This window comes from Misgurnus anguillicaudatus, chromosome 17 (genome assembly GCF_027580225.2).
Source record: "Misgurnus anguillicaudatus chromosome 17, ASM2758022v2, whole genome shotgun sequence".
Taxonomy (NCBI): Eukaryota; Metazoa; Chordata; class Actinopteri; order Cypriniformes; family Cobitidae; genus Misgurnus; species Misgurnus anguillicaudatus.
In genome coordinates, this window is record NC_073353.2 from 6,986,353 (window position 1) to 7,004,259 (window position 17,907).

Genomic DNA, 17,907 nt, shown 5'->3' on the forward strand with positions numbered 1-17,907 from the left:
AAATGAAGTCTTTATAGGCCTCTAAAGTGGAGTGATGGTATATATTTCCAAAATAGAGAAGTGAAATGGTTAAATATGAGGTATGCATACAGTATGGGACGTCCCCTTCAAAAACAGATCATAATATTTTTCTACTCTTTTGAAATGAAGTCTTTAGGGGCCTCTAAAGTGGAGTGATGGTATATATTTCCAAAATGGTGCAGTGAAATGGGTAAATATGAGGTATGCACACAGTATGGGACGTCCCCTTCAAAAACAGATCATAATTTTTTTCTCCTCTTTTGAAGTGAAGTGTTTATGGGCCTCTGGAGTGGAGTGATGGTGTATGTTTCCAGGATGGTGCAGTGAAATGGTTAAATATGAGGTATGCATACAGTATGGGACGTCCCCTTCAAAAACAGATCGTAGTTTTTTTCTGCTCTTTTGAAATGGAGTCTTTGGGGGCCTCTGAAGTGGAGTGATGGTATATATTTCCAAAATGGTGCAGTGAAATGGTTAAATATGAGGTATGCATACAGTATGGGACGTCCCCTTCAAAAACAGATCATAATGTTTTTCTACTCTTTTGAAATGAAGTCTTTATAGGCCTCTAAAGTGGAGAGATGGTATATATTTCCAAAATTGAGCAGTGAAATTGTTAAATATGAGGTATGCATACAGTATGGGACGTCCCCTTCAAAAACAGATCAAAAAATGTTTCTACTCTTTTGAAATGAAGTGTTTATAGGCCTCTAAAGTGGAGTGATGGTATATATGTACAAAATGGTGCAGTCAAATGGTTAAATATGAGGTATGCATACAGTATGGGATGTCCCCTATAAAAACAGATCATAATTTTTTTCTACTCTTTTGAAATGAAGTGTTTATAGGCCTCTAAAGTGGAGTGACGGTATATATTTCCAAAATGGTGCAGTGAAATGGTTAAATATGAGGTATGCATACAGTATGGGACGTCCCCTTCAAAAACAGATCATAATGTTTTTCTACTCTTTTGAAATGAAGTCTTTAGAGGCCTCTAAAGTTGAGTGATGGTATATAAGTCCAAAATGGTGCAGTGAAATGGTTAAATATGAGGTATGCATACAGTATGGGACGTCCCCTATAAAAACAGATCATAATTTTTTTCCACTCTTTTGAAATGAAGTGTTTATAGGCCTCTAAAGTGGAGTGATGGTATATATGTCCAAAATGGCGCAGTGAAATGGTTAAATATGAGGTATGCATACAGTATGGGACGTCCCCTTCAAAAACAGATCATAATTTTTTTCTACTCTTTTGAAATGAAGTCTTTAGGGGCCTCTAAAGTGGAGTGATGGTATATATTTCCAAAATGGTGCAGTGAAATGGTTAAATATGAGGTATGCATACAGTATGGGACGTCCCCTTCAAAAACAGATCATAATGTTTTTCTACTCTTTTGAAATGAAGTCTTTAGAGGCCTCTAAAGTGGAGTGATGGTATATATTTCCAAAATGGCGCAGTGAAATGGTTAAATATGAGGTATGCATACAGTATGGGATTTCCCCTATAAAAACAGATCATAATTTATTTCTACTCTTTTGAAATGAAGTCTTTAAGGGCCTCTAAAGTGGAGTGATGGTATATATTTCCAAAATGGAGCAGTGAAATGGTTAAATATGAGGTATGCATACAGTATGGGACGTCCCCTTCAAAAACAGATCATAATTTTTTTCTACTCTTTTGAAATGAAGTCTTTATAGGCCTCTAAAGTGGAGTGATGGTATATATTTCCAAAATGGTGCAGTGAAATTGTTAAATATGAGGTATGCATACAGTATGGGACGTCCCCTTCAAAAACAGATCATAATGTTTTTCTACTCTTTTGAAATGAAGTCTTTAGAGGCCTCTAAAGTGGAGTGATGGTATATATTTCCAAAATTGAGCAGTGAAATTGTTAAATATGAGGTATGCATGCAGTGTGGGACGCCCCCTTCAGGAACAGATCAAAAAAATTTTCTACTCTTTTGAAATGAAGTGTTTATAGGCCTCTAAAGTGGAGTGATGGTATATATGTACAAAATGGTGCAGTCAAATGGTTAAATATGAGGTATGCATACAGTATGGGATGTCCCCTATAAAAACAGATCATAATTTTTTTCTACTCTTTTGAAATGAAGTGTTTATAGGCCTCTAAAGTTGAGTGATGGTATATATGTCCAAAATGGTGCAGTCAAATGGTAAAATATGAGGTATGCATACAGTATGGGACGTCCCCTTCAAAAACAGATCATAATATTTTTCTACTCTTTTGAAATGAAGTCTTTAGGGGCCTCTAAAGTGGAGTGATGGTATATATTTCCAAAATGGTGCAGTGAAATGGGTAAATATGAGGTATGCACACAGTATGGGACGTCCCCTTCAAAAACAGATCATAATTTTTTTCTACTCTTTTGAAATGAAGTCTTTAGAGGCCTCTAAAGTGGAGTGATGGTATATATTTCCAAAATGGTGCAGTGAAATGGTTAAATATGAGGTATGCATACAGTATGGGATGTCCCCTATAAAAACAGATCATAATTTTTTATACTTTATTTAAACTAAGTGTTTATAAGACAGAAGGAGAGAAAAAAAAGAGAGAGAGAGAGAGAGAGAGAGAGAGAGAGAGAGAGAGAGAGAGGATTAACCAACTTTTATTCCTCTTCATTTATGTATCATACATAATCACAATAAAAAATAATAATAAAATAATTAGATATTCAATATCAACTGACCCTCTAATAACACACATAACATATCTTTAAAACACCATATATCATAAAACAGCATTTGATTATTCACAAGTTTATAGTAAGCAAATTCAATTTTGATTTTTGAGAGAGAGAGAGAGAGAGAGAGAGACAGAGAAAGAGAGAAAAAAAGAAAGAAAGAAAGAATGAATGAATGAAAGAGAGAAAAAAAAAAGAGAGAGAGAGAGAGAGAGAGAAAGAGAGAAAGAGAGAGAGAGAGAGAGAGAGAGAGAGAGAGAGAGAGAGAGAGAGAGAGAGAGAGAGAGAGAGAGAGAGAGAAAGCGCGTTCTCTCTGCTGTTCTTGAAATTACCGTATGTTTAGTAATAGGCGCACACGCTTAATTTGAAGCGCGGCTGGCTTGACCGTGTATTTTCAAACAGCGGCTGGCTTGACCGCGGTCAATTAATAGTCTAGTCTTTTATGTATGTTAACATTTTAAACAATAATAAAACATATCAACAAGAAAAATAAAAGAAGTAAAACCATTTATTTTGAGTACACTATATAAAAAAGTGGTAGCCCCTGCTCACAAAAAAGTTGGAGACCCCTGATGGTACCTGATATAATTCAAAATAATCATTGTTGTGTTTATATGTGATCTTATTTGAAAACAACAGAAACATCAATTTATTACTTTCCCATTGCAAAAACATGTGGGGCAGTTTCCCAGATAGGGATTAGACTAATGATCCTAGACTAAAATAAATGTAAGAGCTGTCCAAACTCCAAACTGAAAACAACTTGCACTGACATATCTTAAAATACATCAGTCAGGGCTCCAGACTGGTGGCATTTTGTCACCAAAATTTGAGAGTGTGCCACTGAATTTTTCATCCAGTCGCACATGTGCGACCAGTAAATTTGACCTTTTTTTTGTGATGTGACAATGAATTTGAAACAGCACATTGTACTTTCTGCATCTATCATCAAAGTATGTATTAGTAATACAGTGGAAATTAGTAGAAATGTGAAAATTTGGTTAGCATGTTGATTTACGGTGTGTGCCCCTAAATTTTCTGGTTGCGCCCCTAAAATTTTTAGTTGGGGGCCACTGTGCTCCTAGTGAAAAAAGTTAATCTGGAGCCCTGTCAGTCCCCTTTGTTTTGCCTCAAAGTGCACACAAGTAATGTTTTTAGTAAGGCATGTTTGTTAAAACTAGTTATATTACACAAATAAACCAAGGCCTAGTCCTGGATTAAGATAATCCCTGTCTGGGAAACCACCCCATAGAGATTAAATTATTAAAAAGATAGTGATAGTGTAAGGGGGGGGGGGGGTAGAGAGGGATTGTTAGTTTGTTAAATGTGACTGAATTTGCCTTATTGTATTTTTTTCTCATAGCCTTATCCATGGACCTAACGTTACCTGCTCCTGTAAATCTGAGCATATCATCCCAACATTTTGTTCATTTATTGTCCTGGAGCAAGGGACCGGGCTCTCCTGATGGTGTTCACTATGCAGTCAGCATGCGTAGACTCGGGTATGAGGTGCATTAGCTTAAATGTTTAGGGAAACACAGAATATGTGATTATGAATATAAGATAACACACAGGTTTCTGAGCTTAAATCCCTGAGCAAGATTCTTAAAGGATAATTCCGGTATTTAACACTTTGAGTCTCATTTCTGGTTTGTTTTGGATGAACTACAGTGATGGACACAGAAATTTTGACAATGGGTCGTGTCTTGACTTTTCGACTCATTTAGAAGCGTCTCTTGACTGCTTCAGAATGGAAGTCAACGGCCATGCACAAAATGTCACCAAAACAACACTCAACATTCACCTCCAAAACTGTACCACTCACCGAGTGGCCCGCGGTGCTCGTTGATGACCAAAAACAAATATATTGGCGCAATATATGATGTCAATCCGTGTTATTTGCTATAGTGGAACTATTTTTTCAGATACCTCACAACCGCGTATATACTTCCGCTCTATATTTGAGTCTGAAGCATGAATGAACGTAGTCCAACAAACTGTAATAAAACGGTAGCATACTTTCAAAATCAAGTTTATTTATAACACTTACACCATCAACATCAAATTCCACACATCCAATATGTTTTTTTTCATCGGCAGAACAATAAAGAAGATATTTTGCAGAAACCCCAGTGCTCCGTCATGCAAGTCAACAGATCCGCACACTTTAAGAGCTAAAGCATATATATCCAATACAACAGTAATCCCCCATAACTCTGTGTGACATATTGACGTCTTGTGAAGCAAATCAATCAGTTTTTGCAAGAAACTGAACGTTATTTACAACATTATTAGCGTGAATGCCAAAGCAGGAAGCGTGTTTTCCGTTTGAGGCGATCTTCCACTGGTGTGCGTTTGGTGGCTGTTGGCTATGGATGTTGGTCTGTCTGCGCCACCTATAGAGCGGGAGCGTGAAGCGCACTTCCTGCTTGGCAAAAGCTCTGCATTAACGCTGTAAAATATTTATATATATATTCGAATCTCAAAACTGAAAATCGAATGTCAACCCACGGAACGAATATTCGACTATTCTGGTCCAGCCCTACAGATATGGGAAAAATTTATTCTGAGAGAAACCGAGCGAAAAACAACAACCACATGTAAACAGTCCCTTTTCTGTTTCCCGGCGGCGGAGTGATATATCAGCGAGCAACGAGTCTTCCAGAGAAGTCAATGGAATTTTACAAAATGCCAAATAAAACACGACAGAAACTGTATTTCGCTACACAACTTGTTTTTAATCATCAACGAACACCACAAAATGGGATCCAATTTCAAATTCATAGTTTAACAATTGTTTGTAGTTGTTTTATAGAATGGACTTAATCCATTTCCAATGTACTGTACATTTCTTATATTATATTGAATATATTGAATAGAGTGCTTGATCTGGTAATGTGATAAATGTGAATTATATCTGTACTTCATTTATCATAATCTGTTGTAGATTGTTTAATGACAGAATTAATTCTCTCTGTGTATTTCAGAAATACGAGTAAGATACTGGTAAAGGGTTGTGAGAAGGTGACATCTCCTCCTCTGCAGTGTAATCTTACAGAAGTGTTTTCTGACCTGGAGGACACCTATTATATCAACGTATCTGCTGTCATGGGAAACCACACATCAAGTGCTGCACGCTGTAGTGAATTTATACCCTTCAAGAACAGTAAGAGAAATACAAACCACGCATGATCTTAAAATACCAATCTATTCTCTAACACTAAGCTTTAGATCTTAAAAAAGGACAATTCACAAGACTTTTTAAAGATGTCAAATAAATCTTTGATGTCCCCAGAGTACATATGTTAAGTTTTAGCTCAAAATACCATATAGATCATTTATTATGTAAGGAATAGTTGACGACGGGCCATTGAATTATAAGAAAATAATGCACACCAAGGTGGTAATGCGGCACGACGCGAAGCGGGTGTGCATTATTTTCAAATAGTTCGGAGGACCGGAGTCAATTATTCCGCTTATACCACGGTTACCACAAACATTGCTCTGGTGCCTATTTTTAAGACATTTGACAAGTTAGGTGTGCGGTTTACAGAAAAATAATCAACACCCATAGAACATTTCTCAGCCAATCAGAATGCAGCATTCAACAGACCCGTGGTATAAAACATGTTAATATTTCCACTTTGTAGGTGTGAGCAAAAATGTGCCTTTTTTGTATGCGCCTTTTAAAATGAAAATGAGCTGATCTCATACATGTTACATAAATTATGATACAAACATTAAGTTGATGCTAGACTAAAAGGGAGTTGTCACAGCACTAACAGTATGCATAACTTTCTCCTTTGCTTATTCGATCGCAACCAATGTTCTTAAGTCGCTTTGGATAAAAGTGTCTGCTAAATGATTAAATGTAAATGCATAGAAAATTGCTGATTAAGTAACATTTTTGTTACACAGAAAGCCATAATAATAAATAAACATAGATAATAAAATAAACAAAAAATAGTAATCTAAGCTACAATATAAACTGCAGAAGGCATTGCGCAGTGGGACGACAAACAAAATATGGAAATGATTATTTCACGATGCACAAATTATTAAAACATTTAATTAGTCATTAAACAATATTATACAACAGTTCTTTCTGGTTCTCGAATCTGATTGGCTAAGAGCTATGCGATATTGTGCTGATAACGGCACTGTAACCGCTTCACCTTCACTGTATCATTCCGCCACCTAGTGAATGGAGGTCCTAAGCAGGCTCATCTCTGAATGGAAAAACACAGACGCGATGTTTTAATCACTCTCCGTGTGTCTCATTAGTTTACTAGCTCATAAATCAGTCTGTGAATCCCCAATCAGAAGTTATTATTTCGTCAAAGATCAGCGCTCTTGGATGTTACGTTAAAGTTAATGGGAGAAATGTCTTGTCACATCGTGTGGACGATTAACACTTGGAAAGAGGAATATAAACACTCGTTTTTTTCTGGAGCTAAGTTATATTTCTTATCAGAACGCGAAAACACCATGGAACTGCAGGTAAGCACCGCAGCTTTTAAATGTGGACATTGATCATTTATTTAATCGTGACGTGACTATTAAAACATGTTATGAGATATCGCCACTGGTATATTTATAAGCAGCATGCAAAAACATCTCTCTGACACTTATAAAAAACAGTTTTATATAGTACTGACAAGAACAAAGTTTAATAATAATAATCGAGTGCTCGTATCGCGTTAAGAATAAATGAGAAAGCAATAGTAACATTATACAAGTATAGTTTTATTAACTTTTACCTCGCGGCAAAACAATAACAACACAAAAGACACTAAATATGAATAAAAAAACAAGTAATAGTTTGATCATGACACCAAATACTGCTGATTTGATCTCATTTTGACGATCATAAACAAACAAGGCCAACATGAGAGCCAGGGAATACCTTTCAGATATGTAGCCCAGAGAGGGCGGTGGTCAGCGGGGCGAGTGAACACTGACGTCCACTCATGCTTTGGTTCTCATTCGTACCGAATCTCACTAAGCAAACATTCAAACAGGTGCTATCTTTACTAATCGACTGCAGATTTAAATATAATACATATACATTCTCGACTGAACTAATCTTAAAACTACACTTTGTGACCAAGAAACGGTAATATAAAGTAACGGCTTTTCTGTCCATTGAGTTATTATGAGCTTCAAAGCAGCCGAAAGTTTTACCTGTCATTCTGGCCGCCCTCAAATCCGTGGCGGAAGAAGTAGTTCTCAAACAAAGAGGCTTTTAAAATAACTCCGTTGTTGTTTTCTAGTTTTCGTTTTTCAAACGTGTGCCGTCGAACTGTTGTATAAAAGCAATATCGCTCTCGGAGTCGTGTGATATAGCTCTATATCATCACGGCTGTGATTGCCTCCGGCACTCGGCCTACGGCCTCGTGCCTCTGGCCTAATCACAGCCGTGATGATATAGAGCTATATCACACTCCTACTCGAGCAATATTGCTTAAATAAACAATATTATTAACTATATTAGTACGTGCATCAGGTGAAGCTCGTTAAGCTAAACATTTGAAAAACAAGCGTCTGCTACAATTACGAGTCATCCTATAGGTTACCTTTCAGCACTTGACAAATGGATAGTTATTCGTAAGTAACACTTGAATCCCAGCTGTGAGCGATCCTTTTACATCTTTGAGAAACACATGAGAATGACTAACAAACATTAACTCAAGTGCTAATTTCAATCGTTATCGAAAAATGCAGCCGTAAAGGTCAATTTTATAAAATTGAGATTAATACATCACCTGAAAGCTTAATAAATAAGCTTTCTGTTGATGTATGGTTTGTTAGGACAATATTTGACTGAGATTTGAAACTATTTGAAAAGTTTGAAGTTTGTAGGCGAGTTTCTGATCAATTTTGATCGCGACTTTGCTGCATCCACTCACAAAAATAAAGCTTGGAATTTGGATATATAACGGTACAAATGTACAAACGTACTTGTGTGTGTAATCATATATGTATATATGATTTTTGGCATAAAAGAAAAATCTATCATTTTGTCCCATGCAATGTATTTTTGCCTTTTTCTACAAATGTACCTGTGTGACTTACAACTGGTCCTTTGTCTTTTGCTTTTACGTTTTTGCTAAAAGTCCCTCGACAACACTGCTCTGCATTTGTCAACTATGTTGATATGTGACATCACTGCCTTCATACACAGCAGCATTTAGTTCTCTAGTCTTAGTGTCCATACTGCATACTAGAGGCTGGTAGTTTAATACGGGTTTAAATACGTATTTTTATTTAAAAAAATGAATGAATAAACAGTAAAAATATCCAATAAATATTACGCCTGGACACTTATTCTGGTCCACCAAGTTTTGCAGTCATTGTTAGTTCACTGTGTACTGTAGTGCTTGAGAATATGTTATAATTTGTTTAGCAGATTTCCCATTGAAAACGGACTTTTCTAGTCTTTATTGTATTGAATGATATACACGACACAAGTCTTGCTACCTCCACACTGAACTCATCAAGTCTCCCGATCTTTACTGGATAAAGTTTCCACCACGTCATAGGACCTAGTGAGAGTAACAGGACTGGACAACACTGCAAGAGTCCTGCTGTTTCACTGAAGCTAAAGATAGAAGAGAAATGAAATACTTCTAATCTACTTTCATTGAGTCTGGCAGCTCAGCTATATTTGTTACCAAAACTTAAAATCATTTGCAAAAACTGAAATACTGTTCATATTAATGGCTTAAAAGAAAACAGTGATTTTATAAACTGGCCATACTTGAATAATTCAGCATTGAGCTCCTCTTGAGTATATTGTAAATACACACTGACAGATCAATAGTTGAATGGAGAGTATGTAGTTCATAAAACTCCTCAGATGAAGAGTTTGTGCTGGTTTACAGCTTTAAATGATGTTTTAACAGGCTATAGTAAAACTGAGTTTAAATGATGCTAATATCACTTAATACATTTAGAATAAGAACCAGATAGAAGAACAAGCAGTGTTTTTGTATACATACAGTACAACACCTACACTTCAAGCATGCAACACTTCAGACCATCGCAATAATTGCACATCAAAAAACATTAGGGGGAGCTGCAGGTAAAACATACATTTCCAAAACAGCAATTCCAAATTTAAGGAAATTAAGGATGCTATTCTTAAGGATCTTGAAGGAATTGATTTTTTGCAGCCGTTACAGACATGTGGTCCAGTTCTAATATGACCTTAGTATGATTGGCTACATTATTATTATTTAAGGCCTAATCTGATGTAGTCAATTTATTAGGGCCCGAGCACCGAGGAGCAGGCCAGAATGGCCTGCACCGAAAGGTGCGAAGCCCTATTGTTTTTGCTCGAATTTATTATTTTTTTATTAGGGCCCGAGCACACCGGGGTGCGAGGACCCTATTGTTTTTGCTCGGTTTATTATTATTATTATTATTATTATTATTATTATTATTATTATTATTATTATTTATTCTTCTTCTTCTCCAAAGTGAATCGCATTTTTGAGGGGCGAAACATGCTCGAAAACTCATGAAATTTTGCACACATGTCAGAAGTGGCGAAAATTTACATGTGGTATAGGCGCCAGAAGTGGGCGTGTAGAAATGGCTCGATAGCGCCACCTGCAAAATTTCAAGAGAACAGCCCCCCCGCTACGAAAAACATACAGATACGAAATTTGGTAGGATCATCTATCACCCCCAGACCTACAAAAAAGTCTCTTGGAGCGAAGCTCTAAACCCAACAGGAAGTCCGCCATTTTGAATTTTTGCCTTGATTTTTGTGCAAATTTGGTCATTTCCAGGCTTCATACTTTAACAAACTCCTCCTACAGATTTAATCCGATCATCGTCATATTTGGTCAATCTCATCTAAAGGCCTTTGCGATGTTAAATTGCGGAGATCTTGACTTTTCGTCAGAGGGTGTGTCCGTGGCGGCCTGACAAATTTCTCCATTTTCGCCATGAAACAGGAAGTGGCTCTAACTCAGGCAAACAATGTCCAATCTGGCCCACGCTTCATACGTTTGATAAGGGTCTTGGCCTGAACACATTTCAATGCCAATATTCAACTTCACTCATAGCGCCACCTAGAGGTAGGAGGAAATACCATGTTTTACGCTGTGATTTACTGCTCTTAGAGATTTAATCAAATCATCATCATATTTGGTCTGACTGATGTTAAGCCTGTTGCGGTGATAAATTGCAAAGATCTTGACTTTTCGTTGAAGGGCGTGTCCGTGGCAGCCTGGCAAAGTGTGATGTTTCACCGTGAAACAGGAAGCTGTTGTAATTCAGACATACATAGTCCGATCTGCCCCCAACTTCACACATTTCATAAGGGTCCCGGCCTGAACACATCAACATGGCATAATTCAGTATCAGTCATAGCGCCACCTAGAGGCAGCAGGAAATACCACCTTTTATGCTGTGACTTCCTGCTCTTAGAGATTTAACCATATCAACATCATATTTCATCAGTCTAATCTCAAGACCTTGTGTGATGATAAATAGCAACGACCTTGACTTTTTGTTAAAGGGCGTGTCCGTTGCGGCCTCGCAAAGTATCGCTAAATGAATCCCATTTTTGACAGCCTAAACGAGCTCAAAAAGTCATGAAACGTTGCACACGTGTCAAAAGTGGCGAATATTTTCATGTGATATAGGCTTTAGAACTTGGGGTGTTAAAATGGCTCTATAGCGCCACCTACAAAAATTCAGTAGAGCAGCCCCCCCGCTACGTTAATCGCACAGATACGAAAAGCGGTAGGATCATGTATCACCCCAAGACCTACAAAAAAGTCTCTTGGAGCAAAGCTCTTAACCCCACAGGAAGTCAGCCATTTTGAATTTTCTCTGTAATTTGAGTGCAAATTTTGCCATTTCTGGCCTTCGTATTTTAACGAACTCCTCCTATAAATTTAATCAGATAATCATCATATTTGGTGAGTGTCATCTAAAGGGCTTTGCAATGCTAAATTGCGGAGATCTTGACATTTCAATGGAGGGTGTGTATGTGGCGGCTTGCCAAATTTCTGTGTTTCTCAATGAAACAGGAAGTTGTTCTAACTCAGGTTTAAAATGTCCAATCTGACCCACGCTTCACAAGTTTGATATTTGTCCTGTCCTGAACACATCAACATGGCAATATTCAGTAAAAGTTATAGCGCCACCTGCTGGAAGCAGGAAATGACATGTTTTACACTGTGATTTACTGCTCATTGAAATGTATTCAGATCATCATCATATTTGGTCAGTCTGAACTTAGGGACTTCACAATGATAAATTGTGAAGATCTTGACATTTCGTTAAAGGGGCGTGTCCGTTGTGGCCTGTCAAAGTTTGATTTTTCGTCATGAGAAAGCTGTTGTAACTCAGACATGCAATGTCCGACCTGTCACAGACATCATACGTTTGACAAGGGTCCTGGCCTCAACACATCAATGTTACAACAATGCATTACAATCATAGCGCCACCTGCTGCATAAAGGAGTAGTGGCATTTCAAAGTTCCTTTGAATATCCACCTATATTTATCCACGGAAATTTCAATCCCCCTGGTTTATTGCTTTACTAAGGACATAGAGTGGCGGTGCACATGAGTGCGAGGGCCCTTCCATCACTGCTTGCAGTTTTAATTAGGGGTCAAGCCCCGAAGGGGCGTAGAACCCTATTGTATTTGTTAGTTTTCTTAATTTTATTATTATTATTAGTTATTCTTCTTCCGCCATTGCGGTCTATGGCAGCCCATAGAACCGTACGTAGGAAAGTTATGAAATTTGGCACACTGATAAAGGACAGTCCAATGTGTCCCCACAGCAAATTTGGAGTCTCTATGTCTAACCCACTAGCGCCACCAACAGTCCAAAGTTGCACTTATGTTTTTGCTTATAACTTCTGATCCGTAAACCCTAGAAACAAAATTCTTGGTTCCTCTGATTCCTTGGCTCAAGACGATTCCATTGGACCCTATGTCGTTATTTTCCGTCATGAAAATTTGTCCGCCATTTTGAATTATTCGTAAAACCTACTTTTTCGAACTCGTCCTAGAGCTTTTGTCCGATTGCCATGAAAATTGGTATGTATCATCTTGAGACACTCATGGCAAAAAGTTATCAAAAGAATTTCGATACAGCAATCCGTTGTCGTATACCGCCTTAACAAATTTTACGTAGAGCGCAAAAAAACAGATTTTAGGCTGTATCTTCGTCAAACTTAGGCCTATTGACACGACACTAGGTACTTCTGATGCCAGTTAGGAACTGAGGGTGCATGCACAGTTTCGTCGCAGCGCCACCTAGTGGCCAGAGAAATGTTTTATACACCTATAACTTTGGCTCGGATTGACGTATTTTCACGGGACTTGTTTCTTTGGAGTTCGGAATAGTTGCCGAGTCCAACGATACCAAACATGCCAGAATTCGCTTTACGGTTAACCCTGCGCAGCAAAATAGCGCTTAAAAAACACGCACGAATATCTCCGCGAGCGTTATTCCGATCGACTCAAAAACACCATAGGAAGAAACTAACCTTACCTTCTTAACAAAAAGTTCTATTGGCGTTATATTAAAATTTTCATCAGAAATGGCCGAAAATTGCAAAAAACGAAAAATTACCTTCAAATTCTGTGTTTTTTACACATAAATGGTTGTAACTTTGTAACGAAAATATTTTTTTTCACCAGATTTGATACGCTGATGTATGAGCACATTCCGAGGCCACACACAAAAAAATGTATGCTTGCACCACTAGATGGCCTTATAATTGAACAAAACCTTTGATATCAAGCCAGCCTTATGGTCATACAACTGTTTCTTAACTAAACTAAAGTGTATCGTCATAAAACTAGCTAGATGTAACACAATCATGACCTGATGTTGCATGCACAATTTTGTCATTGCCCCACCTACTGGTTCTGAGATAGAATATGGTATTTTTGGCTAAAACTACTGCAACAACACATCTAAAACCACAGTCATCATGGATTATTCCTTTTATGTCTTGGACTATAATCACTGGTGGTTGCCAATTCACTCCCTAGCAACCATTGAAAATACCTTATCAACCGTTTTTGCAAAAGCTATATCTCTACATCAGAAAATCGTTGAGACACCGGGATTTTCCTTTTGACTAATTAAACTTGTTGTAACATGATGTGACCCATGTTTTGCCACTGCAAACACCACTCACATGTCCTTCAGTGCTCTAATGTTCCATGATTGTCAATAACAGAAGAACGATTGCAATAGACAAGAACATAGATTATTTTTGTGGATAACTTTTTTGTTTTTTCATCTGAAATCATTAGGTTTACCTAGGGTCTTCAATCTGCTTATCCAATCTCAATTTTACATCCTTTTCTGCCCTTTTCGGCTTGACCCCGGCATTGCTGCTTGCAGCTATATTTAGGGCCCGAGCACACCGGGGTGCGAGGACCCTATTGTTTTTGCTCGGTTTATTATTATTATTATTATTATTATTATTATTATTATTTATTCTTCTTCTTCTCCAAAGTGAATCGCATTTTTGAGGGGCGAAACATGCTCGAAAACTCATGAAATTTTGCACACATGTCAGAAGTGGCGAAAATTTACATGTGGTATAGGCGCCAGAAGTGGGCGTGTAGAAATGGCTCGATAGCGCCACCTGCAAAATTTCAAGAGAACAGCCCCCCCGCTACGAAAAACGTACAGATACGAAATTTGGTAGGATCATCTATCACCCCAAGACCTACAAAAAAGTCTCTTGGAGCGAAGCTCTAAACCCAACAGGAAGTCAGCCATTTTGAATTTTTGCCTTGATTTTTGTGCAAATTTGGTCATTTCCAGGCTTCATACTTTAACGAACTCCTCCTACAGATTTAATCCGATCATCGTCATATTTGGTCAATCTCATCTAAAGGCCTTTGCGATGTTAAATTGCGGAGATCTTGACTTTTCGTCGGAGGGCGTGTCCGTGGCGGTCTGACAAATTTCGGCATTTTCGCCATGAAGCAGGAAGTGGCTGTAACTCAGGCATACAATGTCCAATCTGCCCCACGCTTCACACGTTTGATAAGGGTCTTGGCCTGAACACATTTCAATGCCAATATTTAACTTCACTCATAGCGCCACCTAGAGGTAGGAGGAAATACTATGTTTTACGCTGTGATTTACTGCTCTTGGAGATTTAATCAAATCATCATCATATTTGGTCTGACTGATATTAAGCCTGTTGCGGTGATAAATTGCGAAGATCTTGACTTTTCGTTGAAGGGCATGTCCGTGGCGGCCTGGCAAAGTGTGATGTTTCACCATGAAACAGGAAGCTGTTGTAATTCAGACATACATAGTCCGATCTGCCCCCAACTTCACACGTTTCATAAGGGTCCCGGCCTGAACACATCAACATGGCATAATTCAGTATCAGTCATAGCGCCACCTAGAGGCAGCAGGAAATACCACCTTTTATGCTGTGACTTACTGCTCTTAGAGATTTAACCATATCAACATCATATTTCATCAGTCTAATCTCAAGACCTTGTGTGATGATAAATAGCAACGACCTTGACTTTTCGTTAAAGGGCGTGTCCGTTGCGGCCTCGCAAAGTATCGCTAAATGAATCCCATTTTTGACAGCCTAAACGAGCTCAAAAAGTCATGAAACGTTGCACACGTGTCAAAAGTGGCGAATATCTTCATGTGATATAGGCTTCAGAACTTGGGGTGTTAAAATGGCTCTATAGCGCCACCTACAAAAATTTAATAGAGCAGCCCCCCCGCTACGTTAATCGCACAGATACGAAATGCGGTAGGATCATGTATCACCCCAAGACCTACAAAAAAGTCTCTTGGAGCAAAGCTCTAAACCCCACAGGAAGTCAGCCATTTTGAATTTTCTCTGTAATTTGAGTGCAAATTTTGCCATTTCTGGCCTTCGTATTTTAACAAACTCCACCTATAAATTTAATCAGATAATCATCATATTTGGTGAGTGTCATCTAAAGGGCTTTGCAATGCTAAATTGCGGAGATCTTGACATTTCAATGGAGGGTGTGTATGTGGCGGCTTGCCAAATTTCTGTGTTTCTCAATGAAACAGGAAGTTGTTGTAACTCAGGTTTAAAATGTCCAATCTGACCCACGCTTCACAAGTTTGATAATTGTCCTTTCCTGAACACATCAACATGGCAATATTCAGTAAAAGTTATAGCGCCACCTGCTGGAAGCAGGAAATGACATGTTTTACACTGTGATTTACTGCTCATTGAAATGTATTCAGATCATCATCATATTTGGTCAGTCTGAACTTAGGGACTTCACAATGATAAATTGTGAAGATCTTGACATTTCGTTAAAGGGGCGTGTCCGTTGTGGCCTGTCAAAGTTTGATTTTTCGCCATGAGAAAGCTGTTGTAACTCAGACATGCAATGTCCGACCTGTCACAGACATCATACGTTTGACAAGGGTCCTGGCCTCAACACATCAATGTTACAACAATCAATTACAATCATAGCGCCACCTGCTGCATAAAGGAGTAGTGGCACTTCAAAGTTCCTTTGAATATCCACCTATATTTATCCACGGAAATTTAAATCCCCCTGGTTTATTGCTTTACTAAGGCCATAGAGTGGCGGTGCACATGAGTGCGAGGGCCCTTCCATCACTGCTTGCAGTTTTAATTATTATTATTATTATTATTTTCCGAAATGAATCGCATTTTTGAAGGCCTAACCATGCTCAAAAACTCATGAAATTTTGCACACGCGTCAGAAGTGGTGAAAATTTACATGTGGTATAGGCGTCAGAAGTGGGCATGTAGAAATGGCTCGGTAGCGCCACCTGCAAAATTTCAAAAGAACAGCCCCCCCACTACGAAAAACGTACAGATACAAAATTTGGTAGGATCATCTATCACCCCAAGACCTACAAAAAAGTCTCTTGGAACTAAGCTCTAAACCCCACAGGAAGTCAGCCATTTTGAATTTTCTCTGTCATTTTTTGACATTTCCAAGCGTCATACTTTAACAAACTCCTCCCAGAGATTTAATCTGATCATCATCATATTTGGTCAGTATCATCTAAAGGCCTTTGCGATGCTAAATTGCGGAGCTTTTGACTTTTCGTTGGAGGGTGTGTCCGTGGCAGCCTGACAAATTTCAGCGTTTTTGCCATGAAACAGGAAGTTGTTCTAACTCAGGCATACAATGGCCAATCTGCCCCACGCTTCACATGTTTGATAAGGGTCTTGGCCTGAACACATTTTAATGCCAATATTTAGCTTCAGTCATAGCGCCACCTAGAGGTAGCAGGAAATGCCATGTTTTACGCTGTGATTTACTGCTCGTAGAGATTTAATCCAATCATCATCATATTTAGTCAGACTGTTCTTAAGCCCTTTGCAATGATAAATTGCGGAGATCTTGACTTTTCGTTGAAGGGCGTGTCCGTGGCAGCCTGGCAAAATATGATATTTCGCCATGAAACAGGAAGCTGTTGTAATTCAGGCATACATTATCCGATCTGCCCCCGACTTCACAAGTTTCATAAGGGTCCCGGCCTGAACACGTCAATATAACAATACTCAGGTACAGTTATAGCGCCACCTGCTGCACACAGGCAATGTGGCACATTTTTTGTCCTTTGAATATCCACCTATATTTACCCACTTTAATTCATATCCCCCTGGTTCACTGCTTAACTAATGCCATAGGGTGGCAGTGCACATCCGTGCGAGGGCCCTTCCATCGCTGCTTGCAGCTTCAATTTATTTTTTTTTTTTATTTTTAGGGCCCGAGCACCGAGGAGCAGGCCAGAATGGCCTGCACCGTGGGTGCAAAGCCCTATTGTTTTTGCTTCGTTTATTATTATTATTATTATTATTATTATTATTATTATTATTATATTCCGAAATGAATCGCATTTTTGAAGGCCTAAACATACCCGAAAACTCATGAAAATTTGCACATGCGTCAGAAGTGGCGAAAATTTACATGTAGTATAGGCGTCAGAAGTGGGCGTGTAGAAATGGCTCGATAGCGCCACCTGCAAAATTTCAAGAGAACAGCCCCCCCACTACGAAAAACATACAGATACGAAATTTGGTAGGAACATCAAGCACCCCAAGACCTAGAAAAAAGTCTCTTGGAGCGAAGCTCTAAACCCCACAGGAAGTCGGCCATTTTGAATTTTCTCTGTCATTTTTTGACATTT

The 17,907-nt window shown here is 38.4% G+C and overlaps 1 protein-coding gene across 1 annotated transcript in view; it reads left to right on the plus strand.

The window, feature by feature from the left end:
* Nucleotides 1–17,907, plus strand: part of crfb2 (cytokine receptor family member b2) — a 35,273-nt gene that overhangs the window by 5,799 nt on the left and 11,567 nt on the right. Inside the window, exons 2-3 of the mRNA XM_055215222.2 lie at nucleotides 4,090–4,228; nucleotides 5,714–5,892. Of these exons, the coding sequence (XP_055071197.2) occupies nucleotides 4,090–4,228; nucleotides 5,714–5,892 (318 nt within the window). The remainder of the gene's footprint in view (nucleotides 1–4,089; nucleotides 4,229–5,713; nucleotides 5,893–17,907) is intronic.